Source organism: Monomorium pharaonis, chromosome 1, assembly GCF_013373865.1.
Source record: "Monomorium pharaonis isolate MP-MQ-018 chromosome 1, ASM1337386v2, whole genome shotgun sequence".
NCBI lineage: Eukaryota > Metazoa > Arthropoda > Insecta > Hymenoptera > Formicidae > Monomorium > Monomorium pharaonis.
Window position 1 is genome coordinate 7,566,709 of NC_050467.1, and position 23,319 is coordinate 7,590,027.

The 23,319-nt window shown below is 32.4% G+C and overlaps 1 protein-coding gene across 9 annotated transcripts in view; it reads right to left on the bottom strand.

Moving 5' to 3' along the window:
- LOC105831838 (disco-interacting protein 2) overlaps positions 1-23,319 on the bottom strand; it is a 72,584-nt gene that overhangs the window by 45,317 nt on the left and 3,948 nt on the right. For 2 of the 9 annotated variants that reach the window (XM_036295334.1, XM_036295333.1), the window contains exons 1-2: positions 15,473-15,476; positions 11,237-11,242 (exon numbers count right to left, since the gene is read on the bottom strand). The exons of 2 other annotated variants lie outside the window; for them this stretch is intronic. Coding sequence is in view for 5 of the 7 variants with exons in the window: in XM_028194633.2 (XP_028050434.2) it covers positions 460-1,379; positions 1,792-2,600 (1,729 nt within the window). In the remaining 2 variants the exon portion in view is untranslated. Of the gene's footprint in view, positions 1-459; positions 1,380-1,791; positions 4,415-11,236; positions 11,243-15,472; positions 15,477-23,319 lie in introns of those variants that run through there. 5 more of the 9 variants (XM_028194634.2, XM_012672266.3, XM_012672270.3 and 2 more) reach the window with 3 other exon arrangements.

Here is a 23,319-nt window from a genome sequence, read left to right on the forward strand (position 1 = left end):
CATGATTTAGAGAATAAGTTCTGAGTAACAAGAGAAAAATCTGCAAACTGTCACAAAAAGGCTGAAACTTTAGAATCTTGTCTCGATGATACAACATATTGCAAAAATATGTAAGAAGCAATAAAAGAAATGGTACAATTACTTGCAAAAAAGTACAAAGGACCATACTAAATGACAAAAATTATTAAAATAAGAGTAAAGATATGTAAAGTTAAAGAAAGTTAAAGAACTTTTCAAGAATAAATCTAAGATAACTTATGTAGGTTAAATTTTTGTAAGTTTAAAACAGCATTATTGTATCTTTTATTAGGCTAGTTTATTAGAATCTCAGTGTTGAATATTGTTAGAATTGTAAACCTTTTCAAAACCGAAAAACAGATATCTGATATCATTCTGTTTAAATTCTTGTTACTACTGTCGTTTCCCAAACAACTTGTAGAATTATAATTCGAGTCTTACTAGGACGTTTCCTCAAGGACGAGCACTTGCGCACGAGGAATACCGGCTGACCAGACGCTCTTCTCAATTGTGACTTGCGACGCAAGGGTCTCCTCTTAAGTCCCGATTTTTGCCTCTTTAAATACTGTTGTCGTTGCTGCGGAAAGTTTTTCCTTCGTTCAAAGTTGGAACGTTCAACATCGTCCTCGCTGTCGGTTGACGAGAGACATCTGTAACCCGTGTTAGAGTTTTCGTTTTTCGATCTTTCCTTGACAATGTCCTTGGCTAAAAAAGTGAGAAATTGACTGCTGGCAAAATAATTTCCAGAAAGAATTGTTCTTGTGGGCGTCACTGTTGACACCATCATCGTTGCCGCTGTCGTCGTTGTCGTCGGTGAGAGCCTCCAAGTAGCTCCGCGCACTGGAAGACCGTTGGTCCTTAATTCTTCAGAGAATAGCTTGTCTTCGTTAAAGTCACTAATTTTTGGAGCTGGGCAAGCCGATGATGAGGACGATGTCGCTGAGAAAGAGCCCAAGGACGATGAAATAATCGAGTTCAAAGCGTCATCATCCCGACGCTCATTGAAATCACCTGATAGTAGCAGTTTCTGGTCATCAAACTGGTCATCTGACACGTTTGATGACCAATCATTAATTCTCTCCAGGATTGGACCCTCATCATCGGGGAAGTATCTGATCTCCCGCCAGACTCGTCGTTGACGTCTCGAACGACGTCTCTCAGGCGGGACGAACCATACCGGACTGCTAGTGCGAGCCGCAGGTTGCTGATTCTTTTTGCTAGCGCGTTGTAAAGTTCTCTTACCGCTTCGACGACGAGAACTAGAATGTCTAGACCCACTCGTTCGTTTGAAGTAACCCTCCGTGCTCACGCTTGGCGATGGTTTTGGTGTCTTCCGACGAAAGAGACCGTTTCGTGTCACCCTAAAGCCAAGTAGTATTGCAATCGAATAATCTTTAAACTGCGCGATATTTGACTCGATTGATCAGTAAAATTCACTGCAAAAATATAACCAATATATAAATTTTTTGTCTTGTCATAAACATATTCAACTAAAGAAAAATCTCATTAATATAAGATTACAATTCCTTTTTATCTTTTTTTTTTATTTAGATCTAATATAAATTATATGTTAAACTTTTATACAACTTTTTTTGCTGTTTAAAATAACAAGAAATCAAAACATCTAAAAAAATTAGTTACTTAAATATAAGATCAAATAAAGAATTAAAAATTTTAACTCACTAAGGAAAACATTTTAAATCAATCAAAAAAAGACACGTTCTATTATTTCCTCATTTTCACTGATCAATCTTCAAACAACAAGCTAATCACCCTGGCCTGAAATCAGTGAATCTGGCGATCCTAAGAGAGAAGCCAAAGGACGACGAGGTCTCCTTGCTGATGGGCTTTTCTGGCGCCGAAACCGTTCTCGCAACAGTCGGCTGCGGTTTCTTCTCCTTTAGAGCACTGTCTAGAGAATGATGAATCGAAGAAGTCGAAACAGAGGAATACGAAGGTGCCGATATCGGAGCCGAAACCGGAACTGGCACTGCATCCCTCCATATCCTGCCAAGACCGATGCTGACACTGAGCGATCCATCTACAGAAGAATCTTGGGTCCAAAGCGTATCATGTCCATTGGTCGTCTCGTCCGTAACAATCCCAAAGGATTTAGATTTGGATACTAAAATCGGCGAGGCATCAAGCTCGAGAATTTTCAGATCCTCAACAACTGAATCCGCGTCGATATGTTTAGCAAGTTTTGTGGCTTTAATTTTAGAATATTGAAGAGACTCGAGATTATCTTCGTGTAGTTTCTCACGGGAAGAGGAGCTGACTCCTTGAAGCCACTCATCGTAAGTAATGGAATCGCGACTAAGGGAGCGTTCTTCATTTTTCTTGAATTCTTGTTCTTTAATTTGTTGAGAAACAATTTTATCATTCGTTGTTGGTTGCGGGGAAGGTGTATTAATAACAGGCTCTAAATTTTTCTGGAGGCGATTTCGTCGTTTACCCCGATCTAAGTAACTCTTCCTAATAGAAATTCTCTTGAAGGACTCGCTACGCTTGAAGGAGGGCTCATTGCGATCCTTCTTGCGGCTCACGAGCCTTCTCAGATTCTCGAAGGTGAGGGGCCTCATGAGGCAGCGCAACCAACCTCGACTCGCGGAAGTAAAATCGCTACAGATTTATACTATCTCTAAGTGTATCGGATATATTTGTGTGGTAAAGATTAATTGCATTCGCAAATCACAAAGGTTTACATAAAAGATACAAAAGCGCTATAAATATAAAAGTATTCTGCACAAAAATTTATGGAGGAGTTTGAGAAGTTCAACAGAAATCTCGGTAATCCCGGTTTCACGAAAGAAAGTACTTATGAAAACAAAAATTTATGGATTCCTTTCTCCTGCTCCGTTGTTTTCGTTCTCTATTTCTCCTTTTCAATCCCTTTACTCTTTGTTTCTCTTTTCTTCTTGCCCTCCTTGCCCTTTCGCTATCCGTATCTTTCTCTTCGTCCTTCCTCTCCCTTTCTTTCTTTCGTCCCTCTTCACCGTTGCGCTAAGGTCCGCTAAGGTGCAACGCCGAGGTCTTCCAGTCGTGGATGATCAGCGTGGCTTTCCTTTTTCGACGCTGTGCTGCTGCACCGCCACCACCGTCGCTCCTCCTCCCTCTTCCTCATTGCCCTCCTCTTCCCTTTTCTTCCGTGCCCGAGGTTCGACTGGAATGATCATTCTATACGAAAAGATTCAGCGCGAATTGCACGAGCGTCCTTAAAGTCAATGCACTCGATATCGAGAAAGTGATTTATTCTCAAGTACAATGACTTCGACGATCATTATTATAATTATTATTGTTGTATTTAAACGATTTCCTCGAATAACTCCAGATTACTAAAGCGACACTCAATATACTTTCATAACTGGCATAACTAATATATCTTGCATCCTCGTTTAATAGTGACGTATTACTAATCAGCAAATTCAATATCTTTTTTCCAGATCATGCTATTACTTTATCATTAATCGATTCTTATCTCATCAATTTGTGGTTTCCTTCGAACATCTCGCTTAACCGCCATGAAAGTACCTCGAAACTTCGTCAGATACTTTCTCCGCCCTCAAACGATTACGACGTTGGTCTCACCCCTTTCCTCTCCTCCTCTGCCGTTCTTCACGCGATCTCTCAATAATCCAAGTGCAATTTCCTATATGGAATCCGTGTTTCATGTAAGAAAACTTTTATTAAATTTTCTTTTAGTTTCTGCTTATAATTAAGCCAATAAAAAATATTTTAAAACACGTATTAAAATCAAGACTTTATCAACCAATAGACAAAATTAAATCTGTATCTGACGATGTGCATTATAAAAACTCAAATGCTCTATTTACTGTTCGATCATATGTCGTTTACACTGAAGATACACTTAGCACCACATTAATTTCCTATAAAATCTTGACAAATATTCACTGAAGTAATTAACTCGTGTCGGGAATGGAGTATTTCGTCCAGACACTCACAAATCTCTGGAGGTCGTTTAAAATTACAATCATTACTACCGTGGACACCTTCTCTACTTGCTTTCAACCGGCCAGTAAAAAACCTCTCACTCGCACCGCGAAATACGCGAGATAACTTACTCGCGCGTAAACTCAACTGCGCGTCGCGTCCACGTGACGGCTTCGAAAAAAAAAAAAAAAAAAAAAAAAAAACTTCAGCAAAGAGACACTTAGAAGAGCTCACGCGCAAACCAGAGCTCTGAGTTCGTGTGGCGTAAGACGGCTCGCGACACACGTCCGCGCGTTCGAATTCGCGTGGCGCCCGCTTCGTTTCGCCGCGTCGAGGCGCGTACTCCAAGTCGCGTCGAATCACTGGCATTTTGCGCGCTCTCCGCGGCTTACGGCGATTCTCCTGCGCGCGGGGAGGACTGAGAGAGAGAAAGAGAGAGAGAGAGAGAGAGAGAGAGAGAGAGAGAGAGAGAGAGAGAGAGAGAGAGAGAGAGAGAGAGAGAGAGAGAGAGAGAGAGAGAGAGAGAGAGAGAGAGAAATCTACGGGTGGGAAGCCGGCTCGCGCGTGTAAAAGTCGCCAGACGGAAGAGTATAGGTAAGAGGACTGAGCGAACGAAGAAGAGGTGAGAAGGAGACAGAAAGATATGGGAGTGGTGGTGGCATGCCGTCTGTCCACTCTCGCTCCTGCCTTCTTCGCTCGCAGCATCCCACTCTCCCTCGCTCCATCTTGCTCAGCACTCTTCGTCGAGCTGACGCGACCTCTCGCTCGCGGGCGCCGCTCAGGCCTCACTCGAGATCTCGACTCTCCGTTCTCTCCTTCTCAAGAGAGATTCTTGAGGTGGGATTACGAGGGTCGACCGGAGTTTCGGGCCTCTCGTGGGACTGTTGTGAGTCCGTGGTGTTAAAAGCCGCGCAATGTTACGCGAGCATGCCAATAAATAATTATATCGCCAAATTATAATTCCTTTCTCTAATTCACTCGCAAGTTTTTGATTAAATCTTTGCTTTTGTCGCGCCTTATTGCCACAGATCAAGTTTTGCACAAATAAACTTTTGTTGCGCATTTCGTCCCAATTATAATCACCTGACATGCTTTCTAATGGCTAATTACAAAGAATGTGTTCGGATAGAATGCAAATTAAAAATCCCTGTTTGATATTACCCAAATTTTATAGAAGAATTTCTTGAGAATTCCCGGATTTTAAAATTTAAAATTTCAAATAAGGTTACAGAATTTTTTAATATATAACTTTACCGTAATTTATTTTATTATTATACCTTTTAATATTTCCTAAGATTATACAGTCGTAAAAAAACTACTTGAGTTTGAAATTTAGAAAAGCACTAACAATAAGATAATAAGATATATTATATTATACATAACGCTCTACATACGAATCGCCTGTGTGAAGTTAGCACCGCATCTTTCAAAATTGTAAGTTTTATCAAGAGTACTATTTGCACCCCAAAGAGTACTAGAGTTCCTGATAGGTATTAGCAAGAGTACCGCCGAAATATTTAGAGAAATTGCAATTTGAAAATATGAGGTGCTAACTTCCCGTGGCACCGCAACATGAAAAATATATTGTTTTAAAGATCCTATCTTAAAGTACTCGAAAAGTACTACAGTTCCTGATACATTTTAACAATAGTACCAACCGCCAAATATTATAAAAAAATTATTGAAATTTGGAGATGGCACCGCAAAATGAAAAAAATATTGTTTTAATGATCCCATCTTAAAGTACTCAAAAAGTACTAGAGTTCCTGATACATTTTAACAATAGTACCAACCGCCAAATGTTTTTAAAAAATTATTGAAATTTGGGGATGGCACCGCAAAATTAAAAAATCATTCTTTTAATGATCCTATCTTAAAGTACTCGAAAAGTACTAGAGTTCCTGATACATTTTAATAATAGTACCAACTAATAAATACTGAAAAAAAAAATTTTTTAAGATTACAGCCTATCTTTCATAAAAGTGGCCGTAACTCCTTTGCCTTTAATTTCACAGCTTTGTGCCTTAATAACTTTCGAAAGTACTCGCTGGGGTGCCAAAAGTACTCTAATCAAAACCCGGAAATTGTAAAAAAATTTTATCTCTCTAAGGGACTGACTGTATCTAAAAGTGGCCGTAACTCTTTTGCGTCAAGTTTCACAGCTTTGTGCCTTAATAACTTTTGAAAGTACTCGCTGGGGTGCCAAAAGTACTCCAATCAAAACCCGGAAATTGTAAAAAAATTTCACCTCTCTGGAGGACTGACTGTATCTAAAAGTGACCGTAACTCCTTTGCGTCAAGTTTCACAGCTTTGTGCCTTAATGACTTTCGAAAGTACTCGCTGGGGTGCCAAAAGTACTCCAATCAAAACCCGAAAATTGTAAAAAAATTTTATCTCTCTAAGGGACTGACTGTATCTAAAAGTGGCCGTAACTCCTTTGCGTCAAGTTTCACAGCTTTGTGTCTTAATAACTTTCGAAAGTACTCGCTGGGGTGCCAAAAGTACTCTAATCAAAACCTGGAAATTGTAAAAAAATTTTATCTCTCTAAGGGACTGACTGTATCTAAAAGTGGCCGTAACTCTTTTGCGTCAAGTTTCACAGCTTTGTGCCTTAATAACTTTTGAAAGTACTCGCTGGGGTGCCAAAAGTACTCCAATCAAAACCCGGAAATTGTAAAAAAATTTCACCTCTCTGGAGGACTGACTGTATCTAAAAGTGACCGTAACTCCTTTGCGTCAAGTTTCACAGCTTTGTGCCTTAATGACTTTCGAAAGTACTCGCTGGGGTGCCAAAAGTACTCCAATCAAAACCCGGAAATTGTAAAAAAATTTTATCTCTCTAAGGGACTGACTGTATCTAAAAGTGGCCGTAACTCCTTTGCGTCAAGTTTCACAGCTTTGTGCCTTAATAACTTTCGAAAGTACTCGCTGGGGTGCCAAAAGTACTCTAATCAAAACCTGGAAATTGTAAAAAAATTTATATATATATATACATAAATACAAGTTTTTAGAAAAAATAGATTGATATATAACGTACAATTTGCCGGCCTTTTAAAGGTTGAGGTACAAAGCTATAAAATCAAAAACAAAAAAGTTACGGTCACTTTTAATTATGTTAAGTCCTCGAAAGAGATACAATTTTTTCACAATTTCCGGGTTCTGACTGGAGTACTTTTGGCACCCCAGCGAGTACTTTCGAAAGTCATTAAGGCACAAAGCTGTGAAACTTGACGCAAAGGAGTTACGGTCACTTTTAGATACAGTCAGTCCTCCAGAGAGGTGAAATTTTTTTACAATTTCCGGGTTTTGATTGGAGTACTTTTGGCACCCCAGCGAGTACTTTTAAAAGTTATTAAGGCACAAAGCTGTGAAACTTGACGCAAAAGAGTTACGGCCACTTTTAGATACAGTCAGTCCCTTAGAGAGATAAAATTTTTTTACAATTTCCAGGTTTTGATTAGAGTACTTTTGGCACCCCAGCGAGTACTTTCGAAAGTTATTAAGGCACAAAGCTGTGAAACTTGACGCAAAGGAGTTACGGCCACTTTTAGATACAGTCAGTCCCTTAGAGAGATAAAATTTTTTTACAATTTCCGGGTTTTGATTGGAGTACTTTTGGCACCCCAGCGAGTACTTTCGAAAGTCATTAAGGCACAAAGCTGTGAAACTTGACGCAAAGGAGTTACGGTCACTTTTAGATACAGTCAGTCCTCCAGAGAGGTGAAATTTTTTTACAATTTCCGGGTTTTGATTGGAGTACTTTTGGCACCCCAGCGAGTACTTTCAAAAGTTATTAAGGCACAAAGCTGTGAAACTTGACGCAAAAGAGTTACGGCCACTTTTAGATACAGTCAGTCCCTTAGAGAGATAAAATTTTTTTACAATTTCCAGGTTTTGATTAGAGTACTTTTGGCACCCCAGCGAGTACTTTCGAAAGTTATTAAGACACAAAGCTGTGAAACTTGACGCAAAGGAGTTACGGCCACTTTTAGATACAGTCAGTCCCTTAGAGAGATAAAATTTTTTTACAATTTTCGGGTTTTGATTGGAGTACTTTTGGCACCCCAGCGAGTACTTTCGAAAGTCATTAAGGCACAAAGCTGTGAAACTTGACGCAAAGGAGTTACGGTCACTTTTAGATACAGTCAGTCCTCCAGAGAGGTGAAATTTTTTTACAATTTCCGGGTTTTGATTGGAGTACTTTTGGCACCCCAGCGAGTACTTTCAAAAGTTATTAAGGCACAAAGCTGTGAAACTTGACGCAAAAGAGTTACGGCCACTTTTAGATACAGTCAGTCCCTTAGAGAGATAAAATTTTTTTACAATTTCCGGGTTTTGATTAGAGTACTTTTGGCACCCCAGCGAGTACTTTCGAAAGTTATTAAGGCACAAAGCTGTGAAATTAAAGGCAAAGGAGTTACGGCCACTTTTATGAAAGATAGGCTGTAATCTTAAAAAATTTTTTTTTTCAGTATTTATTAGTTGGTACTATTATTAAAATGTATCAGGAACTCTAGTACTTTTCGAGTACTTTAAGATAGGATCATTAAAAGAATGATTTTTTAATTTTGCGGTGCCATCCCCAAATTTCAATAATTTTTTAAAAACATTTGGCGGTTGGTACTATTGTTAAAATGTATCAGGAACTCTAGTACTTTTTGAGTACTTTAAGATGGGATCATTAAAACAATGTTTTTTTCATTTTGCGGTGCCATCTCCAAATTTCAATAATTTTTTTATAATATTTGGCGGTTGGTACTATTGTTAAAATGTATCAGGAACTGTAGTACTTTTCGAGTACTTTAAGATAGGATCTTTAAAACAATATATTTTTCATGTTGCGGTGCCACGGGAAGTTAGCACTTCATATTTTCAAATTGCAATTTCTCTAAATATTTCGGCGGTACTCTTGCTAATACCTATCAGGAACTCTAGTACTCTTTGGGGTGCAAATAGTACTCTTGATAAAACTTACAATTTTGAAAGATGCGGTGCTAACTTCACACAGACATACGAATCTAGCTCACTAAAAGTACAGAATTCAAAAGATAATTAAATGCACAAAGTCAATTTAGAACAATATATTGTCTTCTATTGTCCTAATTTGTTTTTAATAAAAACTTGCATGAGTCTTAAGAAAATATACATACACTGAGAAAAACAAAATAATTTTCAACTATAATTTAACAGCTCTAAAATTTAAATAGATACCACTAGTTTTACAAAAAAATTAAAATAATACTAAATACTAAAAAAATATAACTGCAACAATTTCTATGTGCACTATTAATTAATAATGTAAAATAGCGATTTAATTATATAAACTGCAAATAACCCAGCAAACACAAAGTTACATGTAACGTGCCTGTTAGTTATAATTTCCCACTCAACAATGTAATTGTAATATAACACGTGTGTTATATTACAATTACATTGTTGAGTGAGAAATTATAACTAACAGGCACGTTACATGTAACTTTGTGTTTGCTGGGAAGATATAACAATTACATTTCTTCCAGTTTTAATAACTTTTTTAAAAATTAAACCATAATGCCGTAATAACTAATTGATTGCATTTATTGCAATACACTTTTTGACTTAATAATATATTTTTTGTTCAGACTATTTTGTGCAAGTATAAAATCGTAAGGCCAATGAATTAAATATTCATTCACGACTGGAATAATTATGAAGATAGTGGAGTAGCAATCATGGTATAGCATCCTAATACTAGGTGTAAAAGATTTCGAGCTCGAATCTCAGTTGGCAATTTTTCTATCGTCTATATTAGTGTTACCACTTTTTCCTATATATCCAATAAAAATCTATAATTCTTAAAGATAAAAAATAAATTCCAAATTTTTTTAAGTATTGAACATTCTAATATTACTTCATTTGATAAAAAATTTCAATATATGAATTAACTGCTCTTCAAGCTTTACCAATACCAACATGTAGAGAATGTCGCTCTTTTTACGAATAAGATTCAAGACACGCCTACGCTCAATCGTCTTGTAAAGTCAAATGCTTCGGCTTCGCTTGCGATTACGAGTAGGTGATAAGAAATGATCGCACAATAATATTTTTTGAACTTTTTAATTTTATTTGACTTCCTCTAAAATCATAAATTTGATATTTACAATAAAATATTTAAAAATATTTTATAATATTTTATTAATAATTAAAAAACTGTCAATTGTGTTGTATAAATAATAAATTAAACAAATATTTAAAAGTAATAATGAATGTATAGGTTCAATAGATTTAAAAATTAATATAAACAATTCCAATTAATGAGCCAAGTTAGATCGTTGTGCTATTACATACAAATAAAAACTATAAACCTACGATCTACGATTTACAATAATAACGTTTTATATTGTTTTATTTTATTGCTTAGACAATATAATACTTGTTCAAATAAAAAATTTAGTAAATAAATTTTTAAATATTGAATTCAGATCTTTTAATTAAAAAAATAATTTTATAATTTAGTAAATATTTAGTAAATAAGTTACTTATAAGGAATAAATACATCTAACTTTTTAAAATAATTTATTACATTTGAAAAAAACAAATACTAGAATTAATACATTTGGCCAAAATGTTTTATTACACATTATTTATATAGAAATTCTAATTCGTATAAAAAATCTTACAAAACATCTGTGCTATATACGCACATAGTAAAATATCCGATTAATTAATTTTCTTGAATTATTTCATTAAATATTGTATGATTATGTTTTAATTTAGTTTTAAAAACTTTTAAGAACAAACAAAAATCATGATAGATAAGATCGATCCTTACAGGAACAATTGCATGCGTATATGCAAAATCACTTAAAATATCTTCAATTTTCATAATAAGCGCAAGCATTTTTTGAGATAATAATTGTAAAAATATGATGTATATCCTCTTTTCATAAATAAACTTCTGTTGGTTACTCATATAGGCCATTTTTGGTCCTCATAGGTTCTCCTCCTTTAATATATTTTAAATTTTTTTTACACATTTAATTTCAGATCATTTTTGCATATACTACAATTTACGCAGTTTGTTCGTGTTCGTCGTACATGCCGATGTTTAGACGATATTTAGACTACACACGTAGCAGGCGACATATTTTTTTTTGCTAAAAAATATTTCATTTAAAGTTCAAACTGTAATAAATATTTAGTAAAAAATCTGATATTCATATCCCTTTTCTTTTGTCTAAAAAAAATTCCCAAAGTTTATCTATTTTTTCGGCAATTATACGTAAACCTCGGCTTAAATCAATTTAAATATCTAATTTTTTAAATAAAATTATACATATACTAATGCTCTGTGATATAATTTTTATAACCCTAAATAATGATTTAAAGATAGCTTGTAAACATTTATTATATTATATATAATACTTTTGTTTTGAATAGTTTACTCAATACAAAAATTTCTTAAAATTAAATCAACATTACTAATAATCATTAATTTATAAAAAATAAAATTTATGTTTCAAAGTTGACTGTATTACATACATTCACTAATTATAAAATAATTTTTATATAAATGAATGTAATTTACTTAATTAAAAAATTGTTTTTCAAATAAATAAATGCAATCTCTTTAATTATTTTTTTTTTTAATTTACAGTTGTACAAAAACTAAATTTTTTTTTAATTTCATTAAAATCAGAATTTTTGATCATGCGAAGTTCCCTTGTGAGAAGAATATACTAAAAAAAAGAAATTTTTAAGAAATTTAGTTTGTACAACTATAAATTTTTAAAAAATCTCTTTTTTTAGTATATTCTTCTCACAAGGGAATTTTACATAATCAAAAATTCGGATTTTAATGAAACTTGGCATAAATGTAGAAAGGGTAAATACATAAATTCAGAAATGTTTAGTTAGTGCTAAAAAACGATTTGAAGGAGTAAAATTACCTTTCAAAGGTAAAGATCCTTTGTCTTTTCTCAGTATATCTCGTAAACTAAACAAAATATCAAAAAATGTTTTAATCACTTTTTGATATATCGTTTAGTTTACAATATATTGAAAAAGTCTTTACCTTTAAAGGGTTTTTATCCCTTCAAACCGTTTTGTAGCACCAACTAAAAATGTCTAAATTCATGTAATAACCTTCTCTTTTATGCTAACTTTCATTAAAATTGGAATTTTAATGCAATAAATAATCACCATAGAGAATTAAATTTAAAAAAAAAAAAAGTTTTTTTCAAAAAATAAATAAAGTAGTTAAATAGAAGTATTTATACGGTAGAACTTGTATATAAAACATTTTCTATATTTCGTTTAGTTTACGACAAAAAGATAAAGTCTCTTTACCTTTGAAGAGTGGTTCCACCCCTTTAAATCATTTTTTAGCACCAACTAAAAATTTCTAAATTCATATATTTACTTTCTCCTTTATACCAAGTTTCATTAAAATCAGAATTTTCGACCACACAAGGTTTCCTTGTCAGTATAAACAATGTAATATTGAATACAATATTATATTTTAATTTGTTTGATTAATATCGCAGATATATCGCGCTTATACGATAAAAAAATTTTATGGAATAATACTCCCTGTTGATAAGACATGCCTCTCGAGACAATCAGAATTCTATAAGCACCATGAATCCATATAATCATAATTTCGCGTGTCAAAGATATTCAGTATCACCAAGCTGCTAGATACCGCGTGGCAGTATGGATTATTACATCGTACATAGATACATTGTTAGAATAGTGCTGAGAGAAATACTATAATGGCCGATAAATACAAGTATGGAGCATACTGGCTCTCAAGGCGACTCGAGGACATTTACCCACGAAACCGACAACCTTGATCTTACAAATGACGATCACGAAGGAGCGCCCGGTAATGCTGTAGTTGCACCTGCATTGCGTGTGACAAAATCGCCGCTAATCAACCTTATTCTTTCTCTTCTCCCATTCCCATTGTATTTATCGGGGGGAGCAAAAAGTAACGTTCAACAAAAAGTATCGGAAGATTAATCGAGTATTCGATATTGCGATTTCGTTGCGTAGTGCACATCTCAGAATCTTAGATTGATTTTTTTTAGAAATTGACACTAAACAGTAATAAGACAGAAGAATAACAATTGTGAGGTTATATGAATATGAAATAAACGTCTTATAAGTTAGCGGAACAAAATGAGCAGAATCAATTGTTAATAATATTTTATTTGTTAAAAAGTTGCAAAAAAAATTTGTTGCTGTTAGTTTTTTTAAAAATCAATGTTCCGCTAAAGAAAAATTAAGTTAGCGAAACAATATATAAAAAATTATAAAATTATACGTAATAATATGGAGATTTGTTGCTCATTTTTTGCTAAAAAAATACTCAATTTATTGTCCCCAAAATTAATTTAAACAATAAATAAAAACAATAAACATGCAAAGACATAAAAATAAACTATAACAAATTTATTGTTCTTTAAATTTGATATTGAAGCATTGTATGAGCTTGTTGTTCTTAAAATATGCAAGTTTTGCAATTGTTATTTGTAAGTTACATGTCAACAGTAACGATCAGCGTGCACATTGCAAGAGTAAACTATGAGAAAACAATTTATTGTTCGTTTAAATTTAATACTGAATCATCGTTTTTTGTTGCTCACAAAATATGCGAATTCTACAACTATCATGTGGAATCAACAAATTATGTATGTGGAATAATAAAAAGTTAAAATTTGTTTTATTGTACAACTTGCATATTTCGAGAGCAACAAATTCAGACAATGTCCCAATATCAAATTTAAATAAGCAACAAATTTTTTTCTTATAATTTACTCTTGTAACGTGCACGCTGATCGTATTATTGTTACTGTTTGCATGTAACATGCAAACAACAATTGCAAAACTTGCATATTTCAAAAACAACAAACTCATACAATGCTCCAATACCAAATTTAAAGAACAATAAATTTTGTATAGTTTATTCTTATGTCTTTACATGTTTATTGTTTTTATTTATTGTTTAAATTAATTTTGGGGGCAATAAATTGAATATTTCTAGCTATAATTCCGAAAGCGACATACCTCCGATTTTTTTGAAACCGTGTATTCTTACACTGAAAAAAACATTCTTCATAGTATCAATGTATCGCGTTTATTGACTAAAATTCATTGACACAATAAACTTTTTGTTAATAGCATAAATATTACATTGAACCTTTTCATTAGTCATAAATAAATTTATTAATATAACAAATTACTATTTGTTACAATAAATAAAACGTCATAATAATAAAACAATTCATTGGACCAATTTTAATAAATATTTCATTAATAGAATAAATATTTCATTGGAATTTATGAACAGTTTTGGTTCAGTGTACGTATTTTGGCACGCTGATTACGAATATGATAATGAAAATTGGCGCAAATTTGACTTTCATGACGAAAACCATTAAAAAAACCATAAAAATCACGGTTTTTTCCATTTATTTCCATAAATAAGCGAAATTTTAAAAAATATTTCAGATAAAAATTGTAGATCTTATTAAAATACACATTTTATGTTCTATTGATTTTTGCCATAAAAACAATAGTTTTAGAGAAAAATAACGTTAAATGTTCAAAACTTCATAAAACTCATTTAAGGGGCCAGGAGAAGTTAGAAGGCCAAAAAAGACATTTTTGGAGGGATTTTTCCTTTGAAGCTACAGTATTTAATTTATAAACATTGGCACTGTTACATAACATTTAAACAAAATTCAGAAAAAATTTCAAGTAAAAATATTAAAATTTAAAGAAGTTATAGTTAATAACAAAAACCATCTTTAAAAAAACACGATTTGCGGTGCCAACTGCTGTGTGAAGCCGGCTCATGTAAAACAGGTAAAACAAAAAATTTTAGTTTGTACATGAAATTTTCTAGTCCTTAATCGAAGATTTAGGAAAAAATTAATTTAGGACAAAATGGCAGCTGCCAAAAGTCAAACTTCCGATTTTCGTAAAAAAAAGTGCCCATTTTTGTACATAAAATTGAAAATATAAGTAAAAAAAAAATCCTTTGATCAAGGACTTGTATTTTATGTTAGAAGAAAGCACGTAAAATTTTAGATTGATCGGTTGAATAATTTTTCAGAAATCTTTGGCACTGTCTTTAAAAATGCATTCTGAGAAAAACGCGTTTAAAGTTTTAAGTACTGTTTACGTATTTTATTCAAAAATCATGTGATTAATTTGAATAAAAGGTGTATTTTTAAACTTACACAGTCATCAATTTTAAGCCCATATAGCACACCTTCGCCTTCCATAGCCGCCTCTAAAATATTAGTCAGTGAGAGAGCAGCTGCTGATAGCTACTCCTTCCTAACAGTCGCGCTTGACCTGAGAGACCGACCTTTGCGACCTTGCTACTTTGACAGTTTTAGTCGGATCGACTTGAAAATTTAATGAGATATTCTCGAGATGTTATACTTTCAGAAATTACGAAAATCCAAAAAATGATTTTTTCAAAATTACTAACTCCCCTGAACCCTTAACACAATTCGAGTTTTATTAGTTAATTTTGTCAGTTAATAATGGAATGGGATGCGGCAAAGCCTCTTTTTCGCCTACGTGTTTTCTGTATTACATGAGTTTGCGACTTTCCACGCGTTGCGAAGTTTACCCATACTCCTCCCCCCCCCCGCCTTGCTTACAGAGCGACGTCCACGGTTGTACTGTACTACATGGGTTTGCGACCTTCTAGGCGTAGCAAGGTCCATTTTTGTACTGTATTACATGGATTTGCGACTTTCTGCGCGTAGCGAAGTCCACTCTTGTACTGTACCAAATGGGTTTGCAACTTTCTACGCGTAGCGAAGTCCACTCTTGAACTCTACCACATAAGTTTGCGACATTTTAGGGCACCTCTACCAACGAGGTGGGTGCCGGAAGGACAAAGCCCCCTTGCACCCCCTCCCGCGCGCGCGCGCGCGTATGTGTGTGTGTGTAGGGGGAGGGGGGCTATAACAAAGAAGTGTCGGTTAATTTGTGTTGGATGTTATATAAAGTTTTGAATGTTTAATGCTGTTTTTCTTAATAACTTTTGTCTTTATGGCAAAAATCAAAAACATAAAATGTGTATTTTGATGAGATCTACAACTTTTATCTAGAGTATTTTTTGAAATTTCCATTATTTATGGAAATAAATGGAAAAAACCGTGATTTTTATGGTTTTTTTAATGGTTTTCGTCATGAAAGTCAAATTTGCGCCAATTTTCATTATCATATTCGTAATCAGCGTGCCAAAATACGTAAGAATACACAGTTTCAAAAAAATCGGAGGTAAGTGTGTCACTTTCGGAAGTTTATTCATATTTCTTGAACAACATATTAGCAACAAATTCCCATATTATTATTACGTATAATTTTATTATTTTTTATATATTATTCCACTAACTTAATCTTCCCTTAGCGGGACATTGATTTAAAAAAAAATTAATAGAGCAACAAATTTTTTTCTTTCGCAACTTTTTAGCATCATATGAGCAACAAATAAAAATATTATTAATAATTGATTCTGCTCATTTTGTTCTGCTAACTTATAAAACGTGTGAAATAGAGCAATAGTAAGACGCTAAAGAGAAATGATAAAAAACAAAGCAAAGAAAAAATACAAAATTTCAAAACAAATAGTATAACTGACGCTTTCTCTTGATTTCAATGAAACATGTTTGCATAAAATTAACAATAATGTTTAAGATTAAGCAACACTACAATATGATCTGCAAGAGTAAACGCTGAGATAAACATGCATCGTTTCTAATTGGCTTAATAACATGGCAATTATGAAATTGTGGGTTAAGATCGCTTTCTATTATTTTACTAGATAAATCGTCCGCTCATGTTTCTGTATCGAGAACTAATGATTTAATAACATGTCACGCGATAAATATCAGGTTAAAGAGATGTCATAACAAAAACGATGCTTTTTAAATAGCCCAATAATAAAAAAAAGTATTTACTATTTTTAAGATAATTTTATCAATTTCTATGAATAAAATTTACACCCTGGTTTTATCGTTTAGGTTAACAATTCTATGGTTAGTAACTTTTTGCATTGACAAACTCCATATATGGATCAGTTTCCAGAAGACTATATATTTCTTATTTCTACGAAAAAAGTGATCGAGACTTGTCGAAACTGTGATGCATCTTATGTGGGCCAAACTGGCAAACGAGTAAAAACACGAATTGCAAAACATCGCAATCACATTTGCAACAACTTTCATTCTGTTCATTCTGTAATTACTGACGAGTTCCACTATGAGTACGACTTCGAATAAGATAACGTTAAAATATTATAATAGACCAAAAAAGATATTATTACAAGCACCTCAATTCTGAGGTTTTCTATATTAAACAACGTAACGTTTAAATTTGCAGTCCGATACAAAATATACATCACGCACACGTTTCGGCCTTCAATAAAACACAATTCAATATCGTTCTTATTATTTTGTTTCTTACAATCGCTTTATATGACCTGTTGATCTTATCTCATTTCTCTTGTAATCGTAACTCACTCATCCACGCTGCCACACGGTATCTAGAGCCTCGGTGATACTTAATATTTTCGGCGCGTGAAATTATGTTTACATTTTAAAGTGTTCACAAAATTCGGATTGTCTCGAGAAACATGTTTTATCAACAAAGCCATTCCATAAAACTTTAATTGTGTAAACGCATATATCTGTGCGATATTAATCAAACAAGTCAAAATATAGTCGTATTTAACATTATATTGTGTATACTGAGAAATATATATTAAAAAATAATTTTTTTTTAATTCGCACTTCTTTACGTTATACCTGACGCTCAAATCTTGTTCAACAAGTTTAATTTCAAACCTTTATGTGAATTTTGTTTATTATACTTTTTTTTACTATGTGTGTATTCTGTGACCACAACTACTTATTTGATGTTTGTGACTAACATGTATACTAATTTTTTGTTACATATGCGTCAAAAGTGGTCCCTTTCGTGTGACTTTTTTATGGATAAAGTCGTCGATTTCCGACTTTAACATTATTGTACAGTTCTTGTTCTCGAAAAGATGGCGTGAACCGTGGTGAAAAACATTCCAGCATAACTCTTTCAGCACTATTTGATGATTTCAGCACTCGTATGCGCCTCATCTCGCGACACGCATATGGTAACCCTTGCAGAATTAACCGATGCTTCATCGCTTTCGTAAATCTAACCTAACCTTGGCTAACCTATCAATTTGCGGAAATCTAAAACACTTAAAAGATCACACATTGACAGATAACAAAAAAATACGGTATGCAACAAGGGCATAATGGCTTTTTGCACTTGTGCAAAAGATTCGTCTATAGTTCTTGCGTCCATTCTCCGTACTCATGCACAAAAGACCGATTTTACGCCCTTGTTACATAAATATACTGTTTTGACACTCGCTGATTTTAAGATAAATCCGTCTTTTTCAGTTTTTTTTATACCCTACATAATTTTTATTATTTACACATTCGATTTTATTACAGTTGAATTTTGTCCAATTTATTTGTGTCTATCACTCGTATAATTTGATAACTCTTGGCCAAGAAAGCACTTCTCCTTAAGGTTAACAATACTACATCCGTTCATTTGTATTCAAATTTTGCTAAAAATAATTTTAAAAAAGTCAAAACATCTTTAATATCTTTTTAATATCTTTAATTTTAATTCATTCGTACACATGATTAACAAGATTTCGTATTTTTTTTTATAGATTTGGAAAATTTCCATTTTTTAAATAGATTTCTAGAATTAAAGTACACGTATTATTGATATTAATCTGTAAATTGAACTTTAAACCAAGAAAAAAAATTTTTATTGCTCTACTTTTCACGCGTATGTAATTCGACAATGTTTGTTCCTGTCGTCTACCAGTCTATGAATTCGAATTTTGTAAATACAAACTGCAAATCTTTTATATTAATCAAATTTTGTTATGATATGACAGTTCCAAACGCTACACTAAAAATACCGCAAATTAACAAATGTTTTCCATTTTGTACCCGCAAACGATTCTCTTTCGAATGGCCTCTGCCGTTTTTCGATATCTCAAAAAATGTCAAAATTACCTCTTCAGCAAATTTTGAAAAGCCTGTACTTCCGGTTTCTTTGAAGTATAAACGATTTTAACAGAGGTACAAACAGGTACAAACGATTCTCTTTCGAATGGCATAAGCAGAATTATAAAATCTTATAGTTGGGCGCTGACCATTTTTTTACCCCCTGGTATTTTTTAACCCTTTGAGTACAAACGATTTTAACGGAGGTACAAACGGGTACAAAGTACAATTAAACTACATAGTCCGTTTTTTTTGTTTTTTTAAACAATATTGGGCGCCAGGTTCACATCGGTCTTTTTGTCAGTAAAACAGACGTCTTCAGCATCTCTTTAACCGCGCTTAATTCGTATTCGCCATTTAGTCACACATATTTTGATTTTTTGTAAATTGGTTTTTTTAATGTAAAAGTGAGAGTAAAATGAGATTTGCTCATATGTTTTGCTCATACGTAAAGATTTTAAATGAGTAAAAACTTGTTCGCATAATTTTATTCCAATTTAAAGGATAAGATGTCCTCGCGGTACTAGATTAAGTTTTTGAATTTTTTCACTAATTAAATATTTTTTTTGTATCGTTTGTTTCGTCATTTAATGAGTTTTGTTTATTATTTATAAACACAAAAAATTCATTAAAGTACAACTAAAATGTAAATTCATGACATCTTTGATTAATTTTCTCATTTATCATTTGTTGAAGTTTTGGAAATTATTTCTTTTAACAAATATACTATTTCAAAAAATATACTTTTCAAAAAAACATTAAAATGCCCTACATGACCTTAAAGTGCATGTATTCTGCTTTAAAGTGGTGTTTAAATTTTTCACTTCGCTTTATTTAAAAAATTAAAATTATTTTCGTAAAAAGCCATTTCCGTATTTTTTGTGTTTTCTTTGGTTTACATGGATTCTTCGATACTTTTCAGATAAAAAAACATGTTTATATACATTGTTGTTTTCTTCGTTAAAAAACAAAGAAAATGCACTACTTAATTATTAACCCTCTATTTTTATAACGAATATTTTTATAACAAATTTTATTCTAACGAATACATAACTTTGAAGTAACAACAGCTTACAACATTTGCACTTGTATGTATAAAAGCTTAAGTATGAAATCCACTAAAAGAATTACGCCACCTTGTGGCAAAAAATTAAATTATTTAATAAAATATCGGCATATTAGTATGTGACTTAAAAGTTACACGGGTATATAGAGGGTTAATTTACTCCTAAGGACTTAAAACATTCGAAAAGAGACAACCAAAAGGTTTGAGGTGACATATTATTTGCTTTTGTCTTTGAAGGTAGGTAAATTCAATTTCATCTTCTATGATTAAATGATTAAAACATGATATGTATTCATGAGTTTTAATTCGACATAATAATATATGCAAGGCGCAGTTCATATAAGCTGGAGATTGTAAAAATTCACAAAAATTATTATTAAATACCAAGATCCACTCCAGTACTGCAAAACCAACATTAGTAATTCTTATATGTATATGTGTATATGTCATATGAATTTTTTCAGTGAGGAAACAATTTTACAGATGTTTCTGAACATCGATCTAGTTTGTGAGTATGATTTAAGACTGACAAAGTGTCCGTACGCAGTTAACATAAACTGGAGATATTAAATATAATAGATATCAAATTCAAAGAAAAATTATCTAGCATCAAGATTGGATGCAAACCTATATAATCTCATTTTTATCTTTATGTTTAACAATTTCATAGATAAAATATTTAATGTAAATAATATGTACTTTTTTCTTTATTCATTTTTCTATAAATATAATTTTGTAACATTTAAAATTAAAATTTTATTCTCTTAAAAAAATGCTATAAAATAGTATTTCTGTATATAAACAAAAAGTATTAATTCATATAAAATCATGATTTTTTTATGTAAAAAATTTATGGGAATATAAATATAATAATGGTTAAAACAATACTGCTACAGCTCTGAATTTCATGGTTTGAAAATAAATTGGAATTAATCTCGTTGTTAAGCACTCAACTCACTCAAAGTCCCGAACTACATTCTACGAAGTACCAGTGTAATTAATAATTAAGTAATTTACATTTAATTAAAATTCTTTATAGTAATAGTTCTCACCAGTTCTATAGCATAGTTCTGTGCTCTACAACTCTATAATCATTTTTAAGTAGTTTCAGTAGGTACATATTTTTTAAACAATTTTTTAATATACAAAGTCAACACAATATACATACTTAAAAAACTATTTTCCTTTGACACAACACACACACATGCGCACGCACGCACGCACGCACGCACGCACGCACGCACGCACGCACGCACACACACACCATTATTCGATTATTCTTTATTCAAAAATTCAAGATTTCTGTTTCTTTTTCTTTTGATGATGTTTTTATTAACAAAGATGTGTTCATAATATGATAACAAAAGGTAACAGAAATTTTAAATCATTTTTCTACACTTGTTAGAAAAATTAAGATAAAAGTCTAAAAGTATTTAAAAAACTAGAAATTTTGATATAATCCGTTCTCAAAATAATTAAAAAAAAAAAAGACTATTCGTAGATTTATGCCATTTATAAAATAATAAATTATCTACAAAATAAGAACGAAATTCATTATCACTTTGTTTTAAAAATGAAGAATCCAAAGAAAGCATTTTTATATCTTATTTTATTTGTCGTAGCGTTTCATGTCTGTAGTTCTTGACGTATATTATTTGTAAATTATGTTTTCGAAACAAATTAATCATTTTCTTGGTAAGAATATAAGAATCCCAGATTTCATGCATTTTACACACAGCATTTTTCAATAAAAAGCTATAACCTCAAAAATTAACAGTAGTAGTAGTAGTAGTAATAATAAAAGCGGGTAAGACTATATCAATTCCTAGACATCACCTAGATCTAAAGAATTCCTCTGTGTCTCCTGCTAAGTTGTCAGTTCCAGGCCAACTACTAGAATTTATGTTTAAGCTTGCTGCCTAACTTCTTTTTTCTTTAAGCTTAATACAAATAGAATCTCTACCCAATGTAATTATATAAATATCCAAGAGAATTGAATTTTTTAAAGAATAGTATATTTTTAGGTTCTTGGATTTATGCAGCCTAGCTATAAAGTTAGTTCCTTAAGTTCTGGTCTCTTAGGACTGATACAGCTCTAAGTCCTTCGAAAAATAGCAACTTCAAAATACATAGAATAATATCAAAATCAAATCTGTTGAATCAATCGTTTTCTACGAAACCACGCGCTATCCTAATTTCGACAACTAAGTTATAATTTTTTTCTTTGCTTTCCTTTATTATATCCAAAATATGATGCAATTATTGCTCATTTTTTCGTCAAAAGATTAATCTTATTGATAAATATCTACACTGTATTATTTATGTATTATATCAGCAATGCGCGCAATATGCTATAATGAAGATCATAGCGTAACATGAAGTTGAGCTCCACAATGCGCGCGATAGAGTCGTTTCTTCTTTATTAATGCGGATGCACGACGCCACTGACGTAGACTCTTAAGTCTTATTTACAGCTGGACGACGTAAGCCGCTTACGTTACACCCATGCCACGTGCTAGCTCGATCAAGCAGTGGACCAAATTGCATTTTCCTCGTCTGTTCAACTGTCAGGCTCGACATTGTCTTACAAGTAGCGCAGCTTGAATTTGTGAGATCAAAATAAGTTTAATAATTGACGTTTGTCGTAAATATTGTAAATATAAACGAATCTTTAGATTTAAAAATCTACCAATTATCAGAATTGCGTTTTGAGCGGAATAGATTTTTAAAAAGCATACAAAAATTCTCAACATAATTGAACAATAAGTTAAGTAAAAGAGAAGAAAAGAAAACAAAAAAAAAAAGAAAAGAAAGAAAGAGAGAGAGAGAGAAACAAAGAAACAAAGAGATATTTATTAAAGTTCTAGGACAAGCCCTCCTAAAAATATACTAGCAGTATAAAAAATGCGAAAGTAAAAGAAAAGGGTAACAAAAAATTAAAAAAATTAATATTATTAATTATATTAAAAATTAAGAATAAGAGAAAGGGTCCTTTCTCGGTCAAAGCAGATCTGGATGCTAATAATTTTATATCATTTATTATTATTATTATTAAGGCAGCATATATGTTTGGAGCCACAAAAAAGAAGGCATTTTTCATGAATCTTTTTCAGAACCAAGAAGCAAACTATAAAAATAAAATTTTTGCATAATAAAGTACACATTTTGTAATTCTTATACAAATTTTATTACAATGATTTTGT